We start from the raw sequence: 20005 nt of genomic DNA on the forward strand, positions 1-20005 counted from the left end.
CAGTGATATGTGTATTTGTTTCTCTTTCTTATTCAGTTTGGATAATATGTGTAGAATATAATTCTACAGGTTCACTCTTTTCTCTGTCATCTGTATTCTGGTACTGAGTTCTTCCAGTATTTTTTGTAAACTTGGTTATTTTTCAGTTCTAAAATATCCACTTGGTTCCCCCTCCCCTTTTCTTTTAACATTATCTATTTTCCTCCTGGGACATTTAAAGTTTCCATTCAAGAATGGTCATGCTTTTTGAAATGCTGTTGTAATACCTACTCTATAATTCCAACATCCATGTTACTTCAGGATAGGGTCTGTTGTCCTTTTCCTAGAATGTAGGAATTTTTATGACTTTTATATTTTGTGCAATTCTGCGTTATATCCTGGACATTTTGAATATTATGAGACCCTAGGTCCAGATCAGGACTGAGTCTTGGCTCACATACAAAACTCTGGTGGATTTCTTTTTCAGGTGGTGAACCTGACACATTCCAGCTCCCATGGGATACTTACCTCCAGACCCAAGTGGCAGGGAAGTAGTGGCTCTGAACAGAGATAAGGGTTCCCCACCCTCAAATGTTTAGAGGCCTGCTTACCACCACTGTTCTTGCCATAAGAATGTCTGAAAATACCAGAGTGCTCTTACTTCAAATTCTGGTTTTCTTCTTAAATCTGTCTTCTACCATACTAGTCAGGGTTCTAAATGGCTGCTCCATCTCTAGGGTTTTTATTTACATTTGGGGGGAGACAAGATGGCAGATGCATACTCCATTTAAACTGGGCACCGGGGTGGCTCAGTCAGTTAAGCATCTAACTCTTATCTCATTTCAGGTCTTGACCTCAGGGTTGTGAGTTCAAGCCCCACATTGAAAAATAAAGTGGAATAAGAATAAACCAAAAATTATTTTATTTCCAATGATTACATCCCCAGGAGATAAACTGTCAAACAGGAAATTTACGTGAGTACAAAGGAAAAATTTTGACTGGAAGCTTCATATTCATCACATTATGCAATCACTTTTTGCCTCAATTTTTTAATTAAAATTATAAACATATAGAAAAATGTAAAGGATGACCAATGAACATCTCTATATCCTCCACAAAGTTGACTAATTTTCCATAACACCTAATTTTTTATGTACTTACCTGAAAATGTGCTGCAGACATCGACTTTTCAAACTTGAAAACTTTTACATGCATCTCCTAATAAGAGCATCATCCTAAATACCTCAATACCATCATCACTTCTAGGAAAATTAAACATACGACATTATCTAAAACCCATTCCATCCTCATACTTCCCCAAGAATCCCCTCCCAAATGTCTTTTATAGTTGCTCTAGTTTTTCTGAATCAGAAGCCAACTAAGGATCATACGTTGCTTATGACTTTTGAGTGCCTTAATCTAGAAGTCTCTTTTGTTCTACTACGTTGGCTTTTTGAAGAGTCCAGAGCAGTTGTCTTGTATGGAGTCTCAAATTTTGGGTCTGTCTATTTCCTCTTCATGGAATTCAACTTGTTCCTCTATCTCTTGTCTTTCTTATAAACAGGAACATAAATCTGGATAAGAGGTTTAATTACATTTTCATCAAACACTCTTGGCAAGAATAGGTCACAGATTATCATGTGCACCTCATAAGGCATCCCATCAGGAGCCACATCATGTCAGATTGTCCCACTAGTAGTGAAACTCAGTTTCTCCAGATCTATTAGATTTGTAATTGGTATCTGTGACCTTTGACACCATATAATGTTCCTTAAATATTTTTTTCACCTAATGGGCTTATCAGCCATTGAATTTGCCTAGTTTAATTACATGAAGGATTATAAAATGGTGATTTTTCTGAAACTCTCATTCTAGTTAAAAGATGGCATTCTTCAGTTTAGCTTATAGAGAGCTTTCCTTTTCTTTATCTTTTTCATTATGGTCTCATTTTTACTTAGCATGTTATAACTAATTACAGTGACTGTTATATTTGATGTTTAAATTATCTTAAATTTGACCTGTGAGAGCACCTTCAAGTTGGCTCCCATGTCCTTCTGACATTATCCTTTGAGTGCTTATTCTTGAAGTGCTATCTTTTTGTTTTGTTTCATAAGAAGATACCTCAGACACATCTTCTACTTTCCCTGCTCCATATATAGAATCAGCCATTATCCCAATGAGCCCAGGTTCCTTTTAGTGGTGAACAGCATTTAGAAACCAAAATCTGGGTACTAAGCATTCTCTTTGCTATTGGGTAATCAAATGTTCTTCTCTAGAATATCTTGCAAATGGCTCTGTCCAGTGTTAAACACTGAGGTCTTTTAAAAGTTTATGGCCTTGTAAATATACTTAAATATATAAAAAGATATTTTCAAGTGAGCTAAGGCAGGTCAAGAAATATGCTATGCTGAATGCCTGCATTTAATTCTAAAACCTTTCTCAGACAGAAGGTTCTAGCTCCTTTTATTAAAACACTTTTTTAGAGGCGCATGGGTGGCTCAGTGGGTCAAGCCGCTGCCTTCGGCTCGGGCCATGATCTCAGGGTCCTGGGATGGAGTCCCGCGTCGGGCTCTCTGCTCAGCGGGGGGCCTGCTTCCCTTCCTCTCTCTCTGCCTGTCTCTCTGCCTACTTGTGATCTCTCTCTGTCAAATAAATACATAAAATCTTAAAAAAAAAACAAAACAACACTTTTTTAAAGGATACCAATGGTGAAAGTGAGACATAAAATAGTGAGAAGTGGGCCCAGGGTAAAATGCAATGTATGTTAAAAATATGGAAAATGTTTGGAAAGCCAATTTTAACTGAAGACTAGAATGTTTAACAATAATATTCAAAATATTCACATATCACTTTACACAAAAGGATTCCTAGAAGATGAATATAACAGAAACAAAAGAAAAGGCAACCTTCTACATGAAAACCCCAAAAGCAATTTCACCATCCGGACCTCAGCTGAGTCTGAGGATTTATGTATAGTTATTGTAAAAGCAGGTATAATTAGGAACACAGGAGAAAAAGAACAAGACTGAGATTGCAGTTAGGGGGATCCTAGCAAACAAAGAAATAAAACTGATTAAATTACTGCAATTATGCCCAATCAGTTTACAAAACAAATAGTGAATAGTACTCTCGGGGCTTGAGGTTGGAAGCCAATGATTATAATTTGTATCTACAATTACATAGAAAACCAGAGCTGAAAACTCAAGATTCTAGCCTTGACTCTGCCCAATAAGCTCAATTTCATTAGTAAAATGAAAAGCTATACATAAACTAAGTGAAAATTCCTCCTGGCTCTAATGAGCTACCAGGTGTAGAGTCAGATTCTGCAAATAGGTACCTTCTGCAACAGGTAAGAGAGTATTTGCCTGACAGTCTCCATTGCTTTAGTTCACTACACTTTCTAGAATACTATCCTAGAACTCTATTTGGGAGTGTCAGATCATGTCCAATTAAGAAATATATAAGGAAAAGGAAAAGAGATCCCATTTGGGCAAATTTTTAATTTCCCAAACTAAATTCTAAATTAATGAAACCACACTTTTTAATCATCAGGGACTTTTGGAAAAAATATACATGTATTCTAAAGCTACATGTTTATATATATATGTCTGTATGTCCTATGTCCACATACATATATTTATATATACAACCTGCTGCTGAGGCAGTTCATAAAAAGTGATTATTTCCACGTGAGAATTTGAATTTAAAGAATTCCTTTTTACCTTGAATTTATCTTTATGGAAGAGAGCATGTCCTATGCTTGCGTGCCATTTTAGCAAATAAAGCCTCACACTTATTCACATTAACTCAATGACTAATCTAAAAGAAAATTCATATTGAAGCTTGCTCTTAGAAAGGGAATAAACTTTAAAGAAAGAAACAAAACGTATATTCCATTATTTTCATGTTTTTTTTTTTTTAAGTTAGGCCTTTTATGTTTTTTTCCATGAACTAAAAAAAAAGATCTATGTTCTTAGAAACCTTATTAGCATTTAATGGTACTTAGAAAATTCGACAAATCAATGCTCTTCATAATCCCACTGATCAATTTCACCATTACGTAGTGGGAACTAGCATATTTTCTCCATCAGTAAAAATAAAAAAATCTAATCCAGAATCTGTGCCCTATTTATTATTCTCCAATAAGGAGTCTTGAATTATTTGAGAGAAGAATTAAACTTCACCGGGCTTATCTGCTCTAAGGAATCTCTGATACTGAGTAAGGGAAGAACTGTAGATAAATGGCTTCCCATAGTCCTTCCATTTATAGAGTTTTTCTTTTGTGTGAACTTTCTTGTGTCTGCACAGGTTTGATCTGTAACTATAGGCCTTCCCACACTCCATACACTTGTAGAGTTTCTCCCCGGTATGGATTCTCTCGTGTTCAGTGAGGAATGAATACTGGCTGAAGGCCTTCCCACATTGATTACACTGGTAGGGCTTCTCTCCCGTGTGAATTCTCTGATGCCTGTACAGGTTGGATTTGCAACCAAAGGCTTTCCCACATTCTCCACAAGTATAGAGTTTTTCCCCGGTGTGAATTTTACGATGTTCATTGAAGGAAGAATACTGGTTGAAGGTTTTCCCACACTCGTTACATTGATAGGGTTTCTGGCCAGTATGAATTCGCTGGTGTTCGAGAAGGGTTGAGATACGTGTGAAGGTTCTCCCGCATTCCAGGCACTTACACAGCTGCTCCCCGGTATGAAGCCTCTGGTGTTCAGCCAGGGATGCAAACTGGCTGTAACCTTTCCCACATTCACTGCATTTATAGGGTTTCTCCCCTGTGTGGATTCTTTGGTGTCTATGAAGTTTTGCTCTACAATTGAAGGCCTTCTCACATTCGGCACATTTATAGAGTTTCTCGCCGGTATGAATTCTCTGATGTACGGTGAGAGTAGAACACTGACTGAAGGCTTTCCCACATTCCTTGCAGCGATAGGGTTTCTCTCCTGTGTGTACCCTCAGATGCTTGATCAGGGTTGAACTGCTGCTGAACGCTTTCTCACATTCATTACATTTGTAAGGTTTTTCTCCCGTGTGGATTCTCTGATGGGCAAGAAGGGAGGATCTATGGCTAAAGGTTTTCCCACACTCATCACATCTGTAGGGTTTCTCACCAGTGTGAATTCTCTGGTGTTCAATCAGATGGAGACGCTGGGTGAAGCTTTTCCCACATTCATGACAAGTATGAGGTTTTTCTCCTGGGTAAATCTGGAAGCATCTCATTAGGTCAAAATTCTGTTTAAAATCTTTCCCAAAGGTGTAATAGATATTGGGTATCTTTTCTATAGGAACACTCTGCTGTGTAACAAGAATTGTATTTATAAGTAAGCCTTTCCCCAATTCAAGACTTGTCTGCTTTACTTCTCCACCCATGGTTTTTTTGTGGGAGGTCACCATTTGCCTAAGAGATTTCTTCTGCTGCTCCTGTCCTGTCCTGCTCTCAAATTCAAAAGTCTGTCCAAAATTGGTGTCCCAGTCACCACACTTAATGGACCTCTTCTTTATTATTCCCTGAGATGTTTCTTCTCTAGAAATGCCTTGTCTGGGAGGCAAGGCTTCCATTTCCATCTGAGCCTTGAGACCTGGAACGAGTCAGAAGCATAATTATGGCACCTCTACTGGGAGAGACAGACCTGCGTCAGTGGAATGAAAAAATTGGTAATAGTACATATAAAAGAGCTCTGAAACCTCTTTTGATCTCAAATATGGACTTGCATCTGGGTAAAAACCAGACGAGATGGAAAGAGAGGTGAAGAGGGGAAGAAGTGGTTTGGGAGGGTACAGCGGACAAATGAACGCTGAAAACGAAGAAACTTGCAACTTGAGAGAAGTAAATACAGAGATAAGAACTGGTTGAGCAGAAGGGATGAAGCTACAGAAAAATGTCAGCTCGTACGCTTCAGCTGGATACCGTAGGATACTTCAGTTAATTATTTCCTACTCTGTGTAAGGAGCCACGAAGCAGGTAACTTGTCTTTATTTTCTCTTTTTAGGTTTACTTATATTTTTAGGAATGTCTACACCCAGTGTGGGGCTCTAACTCACAACCCTGAGATCTAGAGTCACACGCTCCCCCAACAGAGCCAGTCAGGTGCCCTGTTTTCTCCTTTCTATTCACATGCGGCTTTTATTATGTTTTCTACCATGCTTTCGCCAAAATTTTATACACATTAATTTTAAAATCTCTGCAGTATTTTAAGTTTTGTGAAATCTGTATGTGAATATGATTTCATATCATAGTCTGTGACATGAGACACCCTGCCATCACTTCTCTCCTTCCTATTTGATCCTGAGGAGAAACAGATATATTTGTCTCTTCTAGTAAGTGGCAACCAGAAGATTAACCTTGGCAGTAATCTCTTTACATGAATGAAAGTCTGCATGAAATGAGTCAATATGTCCCAGCGATCTGTAATACACCAAGGGTGCAAGCTCAGACCAGACGGTAAGTGAAAGGGTTTATTTTGAGCTGATTCTAAGGAAGTGTGGGTTAAAATCTGGCTCTCTTTTAATCAATCCATAACTGAAAATACATTAAAACTAGGTCTTTGGGGCTGCCTGGTTGGCTCACTGGGTTAAGCCTCTGCCTTCAGCTCAGGTCATGATCTCAGGGTCCTGGGATCGAGTCCTGCATCAGGCTCTCTGCTAGGCAGGGAACCTGCTTCCTCCTCTCTCTCTCTCTCTCTGCTTGCCTCTCTGCCTACTTGTGATCTCTCTCTGTCAAATAAATAAAATCTTTTAAAGCAAAACAAAGCAAAACTAGGTCTTTGTATGTACTTAAATAATAAAACAAAGTATAACTAGGTTATGTATGTTAATAAAACCCACTGAGTTTTAGTAATAAAATGTATTTTATTAAAATCAAATAGTAAGAGGAAGAAGACACACATGCACTAAATCTGTATAAAAATACTCTAGGGCGCCTGGGTGGCTCAGTGGTTAAGCCGCTGCCTTCGGCTCAGGTCATGATCTCAGGGTCCTGGGATCGAGTCCCGCATCGGGCTCTCTGCTCAGCAGGGAGCCTGCTTCCTCCTCTCTCTCTCTCTCTGCCTGCCTCTCTGCCTACTTGTGATTTCTCTCTGTCAAATAAATAAATAAAAATCTTTTAAAAAAAAAATACTCTAATCTTGTTTTTCTAAAGAAATTTAACTAGTAAAGCCTAAATTAGCCACCTCTTTTTTATAATTTTACAACGTGCTTTACTTATATATTCTATCATTTTACTAATATATATGCTTATGAAACCTGAAAATAATTCAAGTATTTATTCGGGAGAATAGTGGTCTTACGGTTATTTCCTCGTCCCTTACTGTGCACACTACAAGTACACAATTAGAATGTCTTACATTAAAAAGATAATGCATGGGACCCCTGGGCGGCCCAGTGGGTTAAAGCCTGTGCCTTCAGCTCAGGTCATGATCCCAGGGTCCTGGCATCAAGCATCGGGCTCTCTCCTCAGCAGGGAGACTGCTTCCTCCTCTCTCTCTGCCTGCCTTTCCATCTACTTGTGATCACTCTCTGTCAAACAAATAAATAAAATCTTTAAAAAAGAAAAAATAAAAAAATTAAAAGATAATGCATGAATGGGCAGAGTGAGTTGGAAAAATCAAGAAAGGCACGTGACCTCAAAAATGAGGTCTTCTGGGGCACCTGGGTGGCTCAGTGGGTTAAAGCTTCTGCCTTCGGCTCAAGTCATGATCCTGGGGTCCTGGGATTGAGCCCCGCATCGGGCCCTCTGCTCAGTGGGGAGCCTGCTTCCTCCTCTCTCTCTGCCTTCCTCTCTGCCTACTTGTGGTCTGTCAAATAAATAAAGAAAAATCTTTAAAAATAAATAAATAAATAAATTTTTAAAAATGAGGTCTTCTCTCATGCTGGATTCCTGAAACCTAATCAGTCATTTATTGAACAAAGACTGAATAATCAGCAAGGATAACATGAAACAAAGACATGACTGGACAGGAATAGCTTGTTTCCCCTTGGCATGAGAAGCCTCAAATGTACAATTCAGGTCTGAGGGTCAGAGAACCAAGATACCAGCATCGACAGTATTAGCAGGGAGTGATTTTATGAAGGAAGGTGGATAATAAAGAGGGGGATGGGTTTCAGCAGAACAAGAAAAGAAGACCCTGTGCATCACAAATGAGGCCTGAGCAAAGTCACATGGGGGTAAGTAAACCTATTTAGGGGACGCTCATTGAGTAAAGAAGGAAATCCAGGCCGGAATTAATTAACATTTTTATTCAACAGGATGAGGCTGAGCACAGAGTTCCTGAACAATGGGCTGAGGAACTCAGAAGAATAATACAGGTGTTGTATGCTCTTTGGCAGGTAATAATAAGATGAAGTGGTCATATTTGGTAGAGTGGGCAGCTTGGACCAGAGCGAGGTTAGAGTGGAAGCTGAGCAATGATGCAGCTGCCGTAGTCGTTTTTTTCAAAGATTTTGTTTATTAATCTGAGAGAGAGAGAGAGAGAGATAGGCAGGCAAAAAGACAGGGAGAAGCAGCAGGGGGAGCCCGACACGGGACTCGATCTCAGGACCCTGGGATCATGATCTGAGCCGGAGGCAGATGCTTAACCAACTGAGCCACCCAGGGGCCCCAAGACTGCACCGAGTTTTCAATTTTGAGCCTCATCAGCACTGAGTTCATCATCAAGGCAGCTCAATTAAATTCAAATGCAGGATATTTGATGCCACAGGCACAGAATTCAAAGAAAGACCTGGTCTCTTCCTTAAATATATACAATCCAATTAAGAAAATAAATAATAACGAAGGAACTATAATTTGCTAGGAAAGATGCTGTCACGGATGCGTTTGAGACATGGAGAAAGCGGCATATGAATGCGAGTGACTGAGGAATGAATGGTGACTGGGAAGCAGGAGAAATAAGGAAAACCTACAGGTCAGGTGGACAGGTGGGTCTTGTAGGGTAAGAGGGTTCCCAGGGGACAAGAAGGAATGATACACAAACGTAATGAGTGTGCAGGTTTGGCGGGAACATGAGCTGGCATGGAAGGGATCACCGATTCCTGTAAAGCAACATGGAAGCAGGCTATGAAGTAGGTTTAAGGTTGCATAACTGAGAAGCAATGAGTTCTTCTAACGGACAGGATTAATACACCTGAGTTTCAAAAAGATTGCTCTGTGGATGGAGCAGAGGTCAGGAGAAGAGAACAAGGCTCAGAGAGGGTGGGTAACTTTCCTGCAGCACAGAGCACTTGTGAGCCGTGGCATCAGTAACGGGAGCTTAGGAATGTCTAAATTCAAACCAAGATCTTAAGTGCTATCCTGTACTACTCACTAACTTTTTGGAGATAAATGTATTTTAATAAAGATGAAAAGTATTTGTGAAACAAACAAACAAAAAAGCCCATAAAGGCAAGAATCATAGATTAAAGGTCAAACCACAAAGACAGAAGGAAAATATTGCAAATCCATGTTACACGGTGAACAGAAATGAGAAAGGTGATCTAGGTTTCTGTCACTGCTTTTTAGCTCTTTGACTCTGTGAGCAAAACATTTTATAACCTCTGATGATGCGCTGTTTCTTCTAATATAAAGAGGGATATCTAAATTTGACCATCTTCAAGTGATCCTCCAGCTCTAACCACCTACAGTTTTAGGATAAAGACCAGTGAGACTAGCCAGGACTAGAAGAGGATGTGTACACTACAGATCTTGGGACCAACTCCAGCTGCTGTTGCTGGAAGGCCACCACACCAATCCAGGTACCACTATCTCTGACTGCGTCTGCATTATGGATGGGGAGTTAAAGGGTTGCAGTAGAGGCCCCCGGTTCCCAAGCCAAACTATTTACCATCTGGTCCGTTGTAGGAAACGTGTGCCAACCCCTGGGCAGGAAAGGCTACAGTGGTCACGGAGAGCTGGTTGCCTCTAACAGTGGGATAGGAGAGCCCAATCTCCCTGAAGCTAAAAGGGAAATGTTGAGCTAAGAAATCAGAGACACGGGAGCATTGACAACTCTGAAATATGTGGTTGGTGAAAGAAATTACAAAGAATTCGAGACAGAAGGTGTAAAGTATTTAAAATCCGCCAGGCATGAATGCATGTAAAGGCAGATGGGACGAAATCCATGAAAGCCAACCGGCCAAGATGGCAGCAGGGAGGGAGTGAAGCCACAGGACCGGAAAAGAGGTTGAGAATGTGTGGAGTGTTAAGGAGGAGAAGAAAGAGGTCTACACAAGGGCTTTCTTGAGCCAAGAATACCATCACAACCACAGAGCCTCCAGTCAGGAGGCCCAGGCTCATAGTTTCCAGGCAAGTTCTCCCAGCACTGCTTCCTCATGGTGGACTCATGTACAAAACACCCTGAGCCCATTTCCTGGACACTTACTCACCTAGAGAAGCATCTTGAGGAAGTTCCCTGTCCACCAGGCAGGGGTCTTCTCCTTGTTGCAATTGGCAGATCACCTTCGGTGTTGAGCACGGAATCCCTGCTCGTGAGGAAAGGAACGGGGTTGGAACGGGGGGGCCTTGAAGGGCAACCCCAGAGCTCACAGTGCAGAGAAGGGAGGCACAGCAGGCAGCACCAGCACTTCTGAGGGTCCCGGGCTCTCAGGGATGGAGCAGGAGGCAGGGCTCGGTTCAGAAACAACAGGGGGCCCCCAGCTATGAATGTCTCTAACATGGGAGTCCTGTAAGTTTCTCAGACGCTAAATGGGGACCCAAGAATTGGATGAGAACAGGGGTCAGGAGGCGGGGTGGGAGGAAGCCAGAGGAAGGAGAAGAGCACAGCGTGAAGGGTGGCCTGACATCAAACACACACTTTCTACTTCACAGAGATCCGTCCTTCTCCAGGGGCACGGCAGAGGAGAAGCTGCAGACTCTGAACCCCAAAGAGGCGGCTCCCCTGGCAGATTCTTCCTTATAGACAAGCCTCCTTACCCAGCGAGACGAGGGTGCCGTAGTTCTCCAGCATCACCTCCCGGTACAGGGTTCTCTGTGTGGCGTCCAGGTGCAGCCACTCATCCTGGCTGAAGAGCACGGCCACGTCCCTGAATGTCACAGACTCCTGCAACGGAAAATCCATTCCTTCTCAGTGGGATCAGCTTCTCCACTGCTCAGTAGGTACAGGGCTGGTGTGAGGATGTGTAGCAACCAATCCTGAAAATGTCCCAGGATTCAAAGTATTTCACCTTAACTTTTTATGTGATTTTGGGGACCACCCAGCAACTAGGTCACAAATATCTACTGGGAACCCACTGTGGGCCACGTTCTGGGAGGGTGGGGGGGTAAAGGCTGCCCCTGCCAACGGGGAATTTCAATCTCAGCCTGGGACCTGTCAGAGTAACTGAGCACGTACATTCACCTCCCTCTCACTCAAAATCCCAATTAAATGAAAGTAGGGTGGGGGGCGGGGGTGCAGATCAGAATACACTTAGAGCAAGGCCATAAAACTGTGGAAATGCCATTAGCAGAACAGAAATGAAAAGGAATTTCTGAGCTGTAAAGCAAATTGTAAGAATATCATTAGTTCTTGTTTACTGGGTACTTGTATGTTAGGGACTATGACAGGAGCTTTGTACACAGTATCTTCGCTGAGTTTCAGAGAAATCCTATTAAGAAGATGCTATAATTAAATCATTTTGCAGATGAAGAAACATCTCAAAAGGTGATGTCACCTCCCAAGGTAATTCTGTTAGAAATTGGTGGAGATTGAAACTGAATTCAGGCAGACAGAGCTATACTGTCTAAGAGCTATAGTCTAAGCTATACGTCTGTCACACGGGTTTCCACAGTCTGTGGAGACAAAAAAGATGGAAAGGACCTGCAAGACTACACAGGTGCCAAAGGGAACTATGAGAGAAGGAAATTCTTGCAAGAGAACCCCATTATACCCCAAAGCAGAGGTTGGCCAGATGCCAACTCTTGTATGAAAGGATTGGAACATGGAAAATGACACATTTTGACCTTGTGATTCTACTTTTAGGATTCGACTATAAGAAATTCTCACACAACTGGATAGGGATATTTGTTCGAGGATGTTCACTGGAACTCTACTTACAGGCCAACAGTTGTGGTAGGCTGAGTAATGAACCTGTGAACACTATATCACTATATATATATATATATATATATATATATATATAGTGAGATACATATATGACTAAAAGGACTCTGGGGGCACCTGGGTGGCTCAGTTGGTTAAGTGTCTGACTCTTTGATCTCAGCTCAGGTCATGATCTCAGGATCATTGACATCAAGCCCCATGTCAGGCTCTATGCTAAGCAGGGTGTCTCCTTAAGATTCTCCCTCTCAGGGCACCTGGGTGGCTCAGTGGGTTGAGCCTCTGCCTTCAGCTTGGGTCATGGTCTCAGGGTCCTGGGATGGAGCCCCACACTGGGCTCTCTGCTCAGCAGGGAGCCTGCTTTCCCTCCTCTCTGCCTGCTGCTCTGCCTACTTGTGATCTCTCTCCCTCTGTCAAATAAATAAATAAAATCTTAAAAAAAAATCTTAAAAAAGAAAAAGATTCTCCCTCTCCCTCCCCACCACCCCACCCTCCACTTTGTGCTGTTTTTTTCTTTAAAAAAATTTTTTTAATAAAAAAATAAAAGGACTCTGAAGATCTTTTTTTTTTTTTTTTTTTAGTTGGTTCCATGCCTAGCGTGGAGCTTAGTCTGAGGCTTGAACTCATAACCCCAAGATCATGATCTGAGCTCAAGAGTTGGACACTTAACTGACTGGGCCACCCAGACTCCCCTAAGGGATTTTGAGATGGGAAGAGCCTGATTATCCAGGTGGATCCAGTATAATCACAGTGGTCCCTGTTAGGACCCAAGAGGAGTCACAGTCAGAAGAGGACAAGGTAGTGACATGAGGACAGAAAGAGACTGAAGTCATACACTTTGAAGACGGATGAAAGGACCCCAAGCCAAGGAACGCAGGCTGCCACCCCAAAATGCAAACAAGGCCTGAAAACAGATTTCCCCCAAGAACTTCCAGAAAGAACCAGCCACGCTAAGAACTTGACGTTAAGCCAGTGAAACTGATTTCAGCCTCTGGACCTCCAGAACTGCAGGAGAAGACATTTATGTGGTTTTTAAGCCACTGTATTGTGGCAAGTTGTTACAGGAGCAATAGGAAACTAATACAGTGGTGAAAAACTAAAGACCACCTATAAATCTATTAATGAAGGAATGGATAAGCAAATGATAGGACCCTGATTCCATGAAATGGTTTATATATATACAACAATTAAATAGGATGAGGTGGATCTATATGGCTGACCTTGGAATTTGACATTGATACACTGCTGATTCATATGAAAAATCGAGCTGCAAAACAATCCATAGTTGTTGAAAAATGATCCATCCACCCATCCATCCATCCATCCATCCACCCATCCATCCACCCATCCATCCACCCATCCATCCATCCATCCACCCATCCATCCACCCATCCATCCACCCATCCATCCATCCATCCACCCATCCACCCACCCATCCATCCATCCACCCACCCATCCATCCATCCACCCACCCATCCACCCACCCATCCATCCATCCACCCACCCATCCACCCATCCATCCACCCATCCATCCACCCACCCATCCACCCATCCATCCATCCACCCACCCATCCACCCACCCATCCATCCATCCACCCACCCATCCACCCATCCATCCACCCATCCATCCATCCACCCACCCATCCACCCATCCATCCATCCATCCATCCATCCATCCACCCATCCATCCATCCAGATACATTTGGAAGACTACAACCAGCTGTCCACCCTCATTATTCTTTCATGTTTGTGGAGGGATGGGAAAGAAATCTTTTGTTTATTACTCTGTACTCTTACATTGTTTAACAGGCTGTGTGAATTTGTTTTGAAATGTTTTTGATTCATTTTAGTTTGTGCATTGAGTTTTCAGCTCTACCTCTTTGCCTTCGTAGTGGTTGCTCTGAGAATTATAATATACCTTCTTAGTTTATGGTCTAGTTAGAGCTAACATTTGATTTCACATAGAATGCAAGAACTGTGTGAGTATATGGGAATTTCCACTACCCCTTCCTCATGCTGTCCTTGTTAGAAAGATGCTCTCACTTCGGATAGTTGACAGGACTCACCAGACCTCACCAGGCACATTCAGGGAGGCAATGGCTACAGTGCAACAATACAGAGTGCACTGAGGCCCTGGAGGACTGAGAGGTGTTCCATGTGCAATCTCCCTTTATTTGCACACACGGATGAGGCGTGTCCTTGGATTTTATAGAAGGAATTTAGATTCAGGAGAGCTCAGAGGGGAAACTCTGAGCAGGGGCCTTTTGTGTATCAAGGAAGGCTTGTCAAACCATGTAGGCCAGCTGTCAATGGTCAGTGAAGAAGATGACCCTGGGGGTAGCCAGGGGCACTGGGATCTTAAACAACACATCCACTGCCTTTATTGTGCCCAGGGTCAAAAATAATCCACTCAGGCATCCTCAGAGATAAAGACAGAGCTTTTCCCGTCCAGACACAAATGTACTCTAGATCCACGGCTGTCATATGCACTGTATCCCATCATTCAGCATATTTTTCTCTAAACAATCGTAGACATTTTAAAGAAACTGAGAGGAAAAAGTATGTCCATATTTATATTTATAGCCTCCATTTCTAAAGCTCTTCACTTCCTTGCCAAGATGAGAGCTCCCATCTGGCATTAATTCCTTTCAGCCCGAAGAACTTCCCTCCCTCTTCATTCTTAAAGGCTACTTTTGTTGGTTATAGAATCTGGGTTGAGGTTTTCTTTCTTTCTCTCACATAAAATGTCATTCTATTGTTTCTGATGAGAAGCATTTAGGCACTGATGCTCTGTATTCCATACGAACATCTTATTCTGTTTGCTTTCAAATCTTTGGTTTTCAGTAAATAAGTGGCCAAAAAAAGAAAAAACCTGGCTCTGGGTTCCAAAGACCCTCCTCTCCAGCTTCCCTTAGCTACGACCAAGCTCATGGGTATGGGAGAGCTCAGTGAAGAGCCCTCCCTCTGAGCAGAGAGCAGCCCGGTCATTGCTAGATATTGCTCTGCACTGAGTTTTGCTGCTCTTTACATTCTGGCTTCCTGAAACACCCATCTCCTTGTCATTCGAGAATCAAAGCAAAGCCTAAGCTAGTGGCAAGAGGCTTACCAAATTTGGCAGTCCTAAAATAATGCTGTTGCTGTTTATGATGATAAAAAACAGTAGTAAGAGCAAGAATTTACTGAGCATTAATATGCACCATGCACTGGTCTCAGCATTTTACATATACTTTCTTGGAGCCTAATGTTAACTGTATAGGTGTACTTGTTTGGGGTCAAGGCTAGCTGGGAGACCTTGGTCAAGTTATTTGCTTCTCCATGCCTCAACTTCCTCACCGGTAAAATAAAAATATTCAGTCCTCCTGAACAGATCAAACAAGGTTTGATCATTTTATTAATTTGAGCATTTTATTAATCCTGCTTACAAATGAGGAAATGATGCACATGGAAAATAACTTGCCACGGTCACATCCCTAGCTCGGTTATGAACTTAAGAACTCAAGTTCCAGGGTCGTCCACATTTGTAACCTGTAAACTAACACTACTTTGGGGGAAAGCAGCCAGTGAAAACAGAGCCTTTGGGGATGGCAGAACAGAAAATCCACAGAAGGAACAGGAGCTGGCACTGGGCGAAAGTTTTGACCTCCATGTGGGAAAAATTCCCTAAAAGTTTGGGAATGACAGACTGTATCTTTAGGGAAAAGCTCCAGTCTCCTCAGGCTGTTTCCCAAATCTCCTCAATTTGGGAAAGATCTTTAGAAGGTTAAGGTAATGAAAATGGATGTCAAAAGGGCAAAGAGCAAGAAGAGCCCAAGAGGGGAGACAGGGGACAAGATTTAGAGACAGAGACATCAGTCGGGTCCAGAAGGAGGACATGTAGATACTATGCCGTCAGAGCTACGCCTGGCACAGAACTCCCAGTCCTCTGTCCTCTCCAGGGCTGGCCAAGCTCAGCTGGGCTCCTTCCAGGATGCCTACCACCAGCAGCCCTGGCCTTCAGTACCAGCTTGAAATGATCCCACACCCAGGATCTTTTCCTGACTCTTCTTGGACACTGAATCATTTCCTAAGGTCAATGCCAAGAACTCCCTGAAGACAGAAATACTGCCTTTCCTTTTTGTAACTCCCACGCTCTGTATAGCATCCCATGCATAGTCGGTTTCTTAACAAATGTTCGCTGAGGGTGTCTTTGCTCCTTCCATGTCTTTGCCCCAAGTGAGACTATATCCTCTGTGACGACAAAGACCGTCTAATATGCAATACCGCGCACCAAGTGTTTATTGTAGCCAGAAACATGTATTCAGAGCTAACTCAATCCTGGGTCATCAAATGAGGTTAGGGTGAATTAAGAGTGACCTGGGGACAGAGGAGGCACATTCCGCAGCACTCCCTCCATGAATCCTGCATCCTGGGGAAAACTTAAAAAGCTCCAGATTCCCCCCACCCCCCAGTTTTCTCTGGAGAGAAAAGTACCCAAAGAATGGAAACACCTCCACCATCTCTAAACCCAGAAAACAATTTATGAAAAAGACAAACTTCACTTACTGTCACCTTAGTGGGCAGCAAATCCATGGCCATTCTTTCCTTCTCAGTTTTCCTATCAGGGGAGTGCAGACCGCTGACAGGGTAGGACTGGAGAAGAACAGGTGTCATGAGGAACTGTGGTGTGAAGGATGGCTGGGAGAGAGGAAGTTCCGACCACCACCGGTAATGTCTACCGGGTCCCAACCAAGCCACAGCACATCAAAGATGCAGACCAAGGAAACCACGTGCTTACCAAGCCAATGAAGCTCTAAGACAATTCGCCCATCTCCATCTTCCTGCATTAATGATATTCTAATTGTTGTAAGGTGATGCTATACTGTCACCTAAGGTCTACTAGCTGTGACTCAGCAGCCTGCAAATTTCCCTAGCCTTAGGGAAGCTTTTAGGCTTCCCTACTCTAGGAAGCCTTAAACCGAGCACACTGTAAAACCCACGATGAACATGAATTTCCCTGGCTGTCACTTTCAAACACAGGCAAGCAATCCTCAGTCAGCCTGCCCCACCTAGCACTTTCCTTCCAGAAAAAGCCACAGTAAAGGCACTTGTCCACATCTGCCTTGTCTCTCTGCTCATGACCCACCCAGGTGCTTTCCCTGAGTGGCCCCTGCCTGGAGTGCTGCATGGGTCCCGGATATAACACAACGCGAAAACCTTCCTCGCCCCACCCCCGCCCCTGCCTGTGGCCCGATCTTACCGCACCCACAGGAATGTGTTTAAAACGCTCCCTCTGGCAGGGATGCACCCCAGATTGTTGCTTGGCAGCCCCTCCTAAACACACATTCCACAGGGGTCTACTGGGAGAGTACCCAGCTGGAAACAGCCCTGCTTCTCACACACAAACCCCACCTGGGAGGACACAGGAAAAGGGGGCCTGGAACAGCCAGACCAGTGTCAGAGGAGGGCCCCGCCACAGCTGCCTGCACTGGCCGCCTGGGTTTGCCCGAGGGCTCTTCGGGGAGCAGCACCCGGCATGAGAGCTCGGCTAGCTGAGTGTGGGGTGTCATCTGGGGCTGGGGCACCTCAGCGAGGTTGGGGAAGCTGCTGTAGGGGTAACCGCAGACACTCGAAGATGCACACCTCCTCCGCACCAGAATCCGGGGTGCTTGGCATGTATTCTTTCTAAACCTTGCCAGGACTCTAAAAAGTAATGCTACCCTATTTTGCAGATGCCAGGGAGGCTGAGAACTTAGGGAGTCGGAGCGACCTGCCCGAGAAACAAAAATGGTCAGTAACGGGCAGGAAGGGAATCCTTGTTCGGGCCCAGGGCCCTCGCTAAATGTGGCAAATTAGCTGGCCACTTTGCCCGTTCCTCCGTCTGTAAACTGGGGGCAGCGCGCAGCCACTTTTCAGGGCATAAATCCCGAAGGATGAGATGAGTTCATTCATCCAAGGCGCCGGCCCACTGCCGGGCACACCGCGTGCTCGCGCTCGGCGGGAACGAGCTATTGTTTTTCCATCCCAGAGAGGTCTCCGAGAAGACAGCCCCCCACCCCCGACCCCCGCCCGCAGCAGTCCCGGGGCGCTCCAGCTCACCTGGCAGGACGCTCCCTCCCCGCGCGTCTCCCGCGGACCTGCGACGCCCGCAACGCACCGCCGCGGGGGCCGCGGGGACTGGCCCCTGACCCACGGGCCGCGCCGCGCCGCGTCTCCCGGGGTCCGCGCGCGGCCCCTCCCGGCTCCGCGCTCCCAAACACAACGCCGCGCCCCCCACCCAGCCCGGTACAGGCGCTGGCTCCACCGCCGCGCGGAAGAGGCCCCCGGCAGATCTCCGCCCCAGACAGGCCGCCACAGCGCAGCCGGGGTCGCCTCCGCCACCGGCCCGAGAAAGGCCTGGAGCAGTCCCGCAACCCCGCGAGCCCCGGGACTACCACTCCCGGCATGCCTCCGCCGCGCTTGGACTACATTTCCCAGAAGGCTGCCTGGCGAGCCCCGGGAGATGCCCTTTCCCTCCCGCTGCGAGCTCTCGGGACCAGCTGTCCGTCCCCCCACCCAACCCCACCCTCCGCCCCGGGAGGTCCGCGGCAGCGCGAAGGTGCGCTGACTAGTAGAGCGGACGGTGTCCTCCCGGTGCTGGCTGGCTGCATCCGCCCTGGGGCTTATTGTGCTAGACCGGCAAGGTAATTTGAAAAAGCAAAACCCGAATTTAGACGCCTTTAGAAGGATCCGTGCTCCATGGCCCCCCACCAGCTAGTTAGGATAATTTTTATTTTAATGCCTACCATACTCAGAAGGTGATGAATGCATAGCTACAGTTTAAGAAACCAATACCCACATACCCAACACTTTGCTTAAAAAGGTATTTGACCAGAATTTCTGAAGCCCTGTCCGCAATGCTCTCTTGTCATTTGTCTAAATTGTGCTAAGCATTTACCTTGCTTAGCTTGATGGTATTATATTCCACAATAAGTGTTTATTTTTGCAAGGATTTTGATCTTTATATAGATGGAATCTGCTGTGACATATGCTCAACTTAACCGGTTTGAAAAAAAAAAAAATCGAGTGTATCTTTAAAATTTTATTGCTTTATTCAGTGATTCTTGAACCAGGTAGCATCCTAGCAGGTAGGAAGGAACTCCAAGAAGTACTACATGCAACCCTTTTATAGGCAGAAGGGAGCAGGAACAAGGAAAGTATTTTAGGCAAAAAGTGGATTGCTTATTGCAAGGTTAGTTTACCTAAAGAAGTTGGCAAAGATTTATCAGGCAGATTACCTAACTAATGATGATCACCCAGCTCCTGGTTGGCTGGTTTAAGATTCCATATGAAACTCTAAGTCTTTGTTTGGTGAAGGGGAAACTTAGCCTGAGAGATCACTCTTTGACAACTTTTAGATTCACCTATCTTGATACATGCGAAGTTCATCCATTATCACTACTGTATAAGATTCCACTATTCACTCATTCAACAACAACAACAAAAATCTTCAACACCTCTCTTGCTCCTGGCATTGTTCTAGATGCCAGAAATACACGTTAAACAAAACTCTCAAAACCTCTACATTCGTGCAGCTTAAATTCTCCAGAAGGAGAGGGAAGAAAGATGATAAACTAGAATAATAAATGGTATGTTTTTAGGGAGTGATGAGCACTAATGAGAACAGGAAAGGGGGAACGGTAACCCTAGTTGCGGGGGGTGGGTGGGTGGTTACTGCAATGTTACAGAAAGTGTTTATGAAACGTCTTACTGAGAAGCTGACATTGAAAAAAGATCTGCAGAGAGATAGTAAGCCCAGTTAAGGATCTGTGGGAAGGCTTTCTGGCAGGCTGAAAAGCAAATGCCCAGAGGTGGGAGCACTCCTGGCCTGCTGAAGACACATTAAGGAAGCAGGCAGAAAGAAGTACAGGCGAGATCAGAGGCAAGAAGACTAGAATGTGCAGGCTCTTACTGGTCATGGTCACTGGATCTTACTCTGAAAGAGAATGTTCTGAGCAGTGGAGATGTTAGAGTAG

The 20005-nt window shown here is 44.2% G+C and overlaps 1 protein-coding gene across 1 annotated transcript; it reads right to left on the minus strand.

Moving 5' to 3' along the window:
- Positions 1–878: 878 nt before the first annotated feature.
- Positions 879–18428, minus strand: ZNF354C (zinc finger protein 354C). Its single transcript, XM_082723590.1, has 5 exons — positions 18090–18428; positions 16557–16643; positions 10892–11018; positions 10345–10440; positions 879–5567 (listed from the first exon to the last, which is right to left on the minus strand). The coding sequence occupies exons 2-5, from the start codon at positions 16587–16589 to the stop codon at positions 4153–4155; spliced, it is 1671 nt and encodes a 556-aa protein (XP_082579716.1). The 5' UTR covers positions 16590–16643; positions 18090–18428; the 3' UTR covers positions 879–4152.
- Between the last annotated feature and the right edge of the window lie 1577 nt (positions 18429–20005).

The sequence above is a fragment of the Mustela nivalis genome (assembly GCF_964662115.1).
Source record: "Mustela nivalis genome assembly, chromosome: 3".
NCBI classification, from domain to species: Eukaryota; Metazoa; Chordata; class Mammalia; order Carnivora; family Mustelidae; genus Mustela; species Mustela nivalis.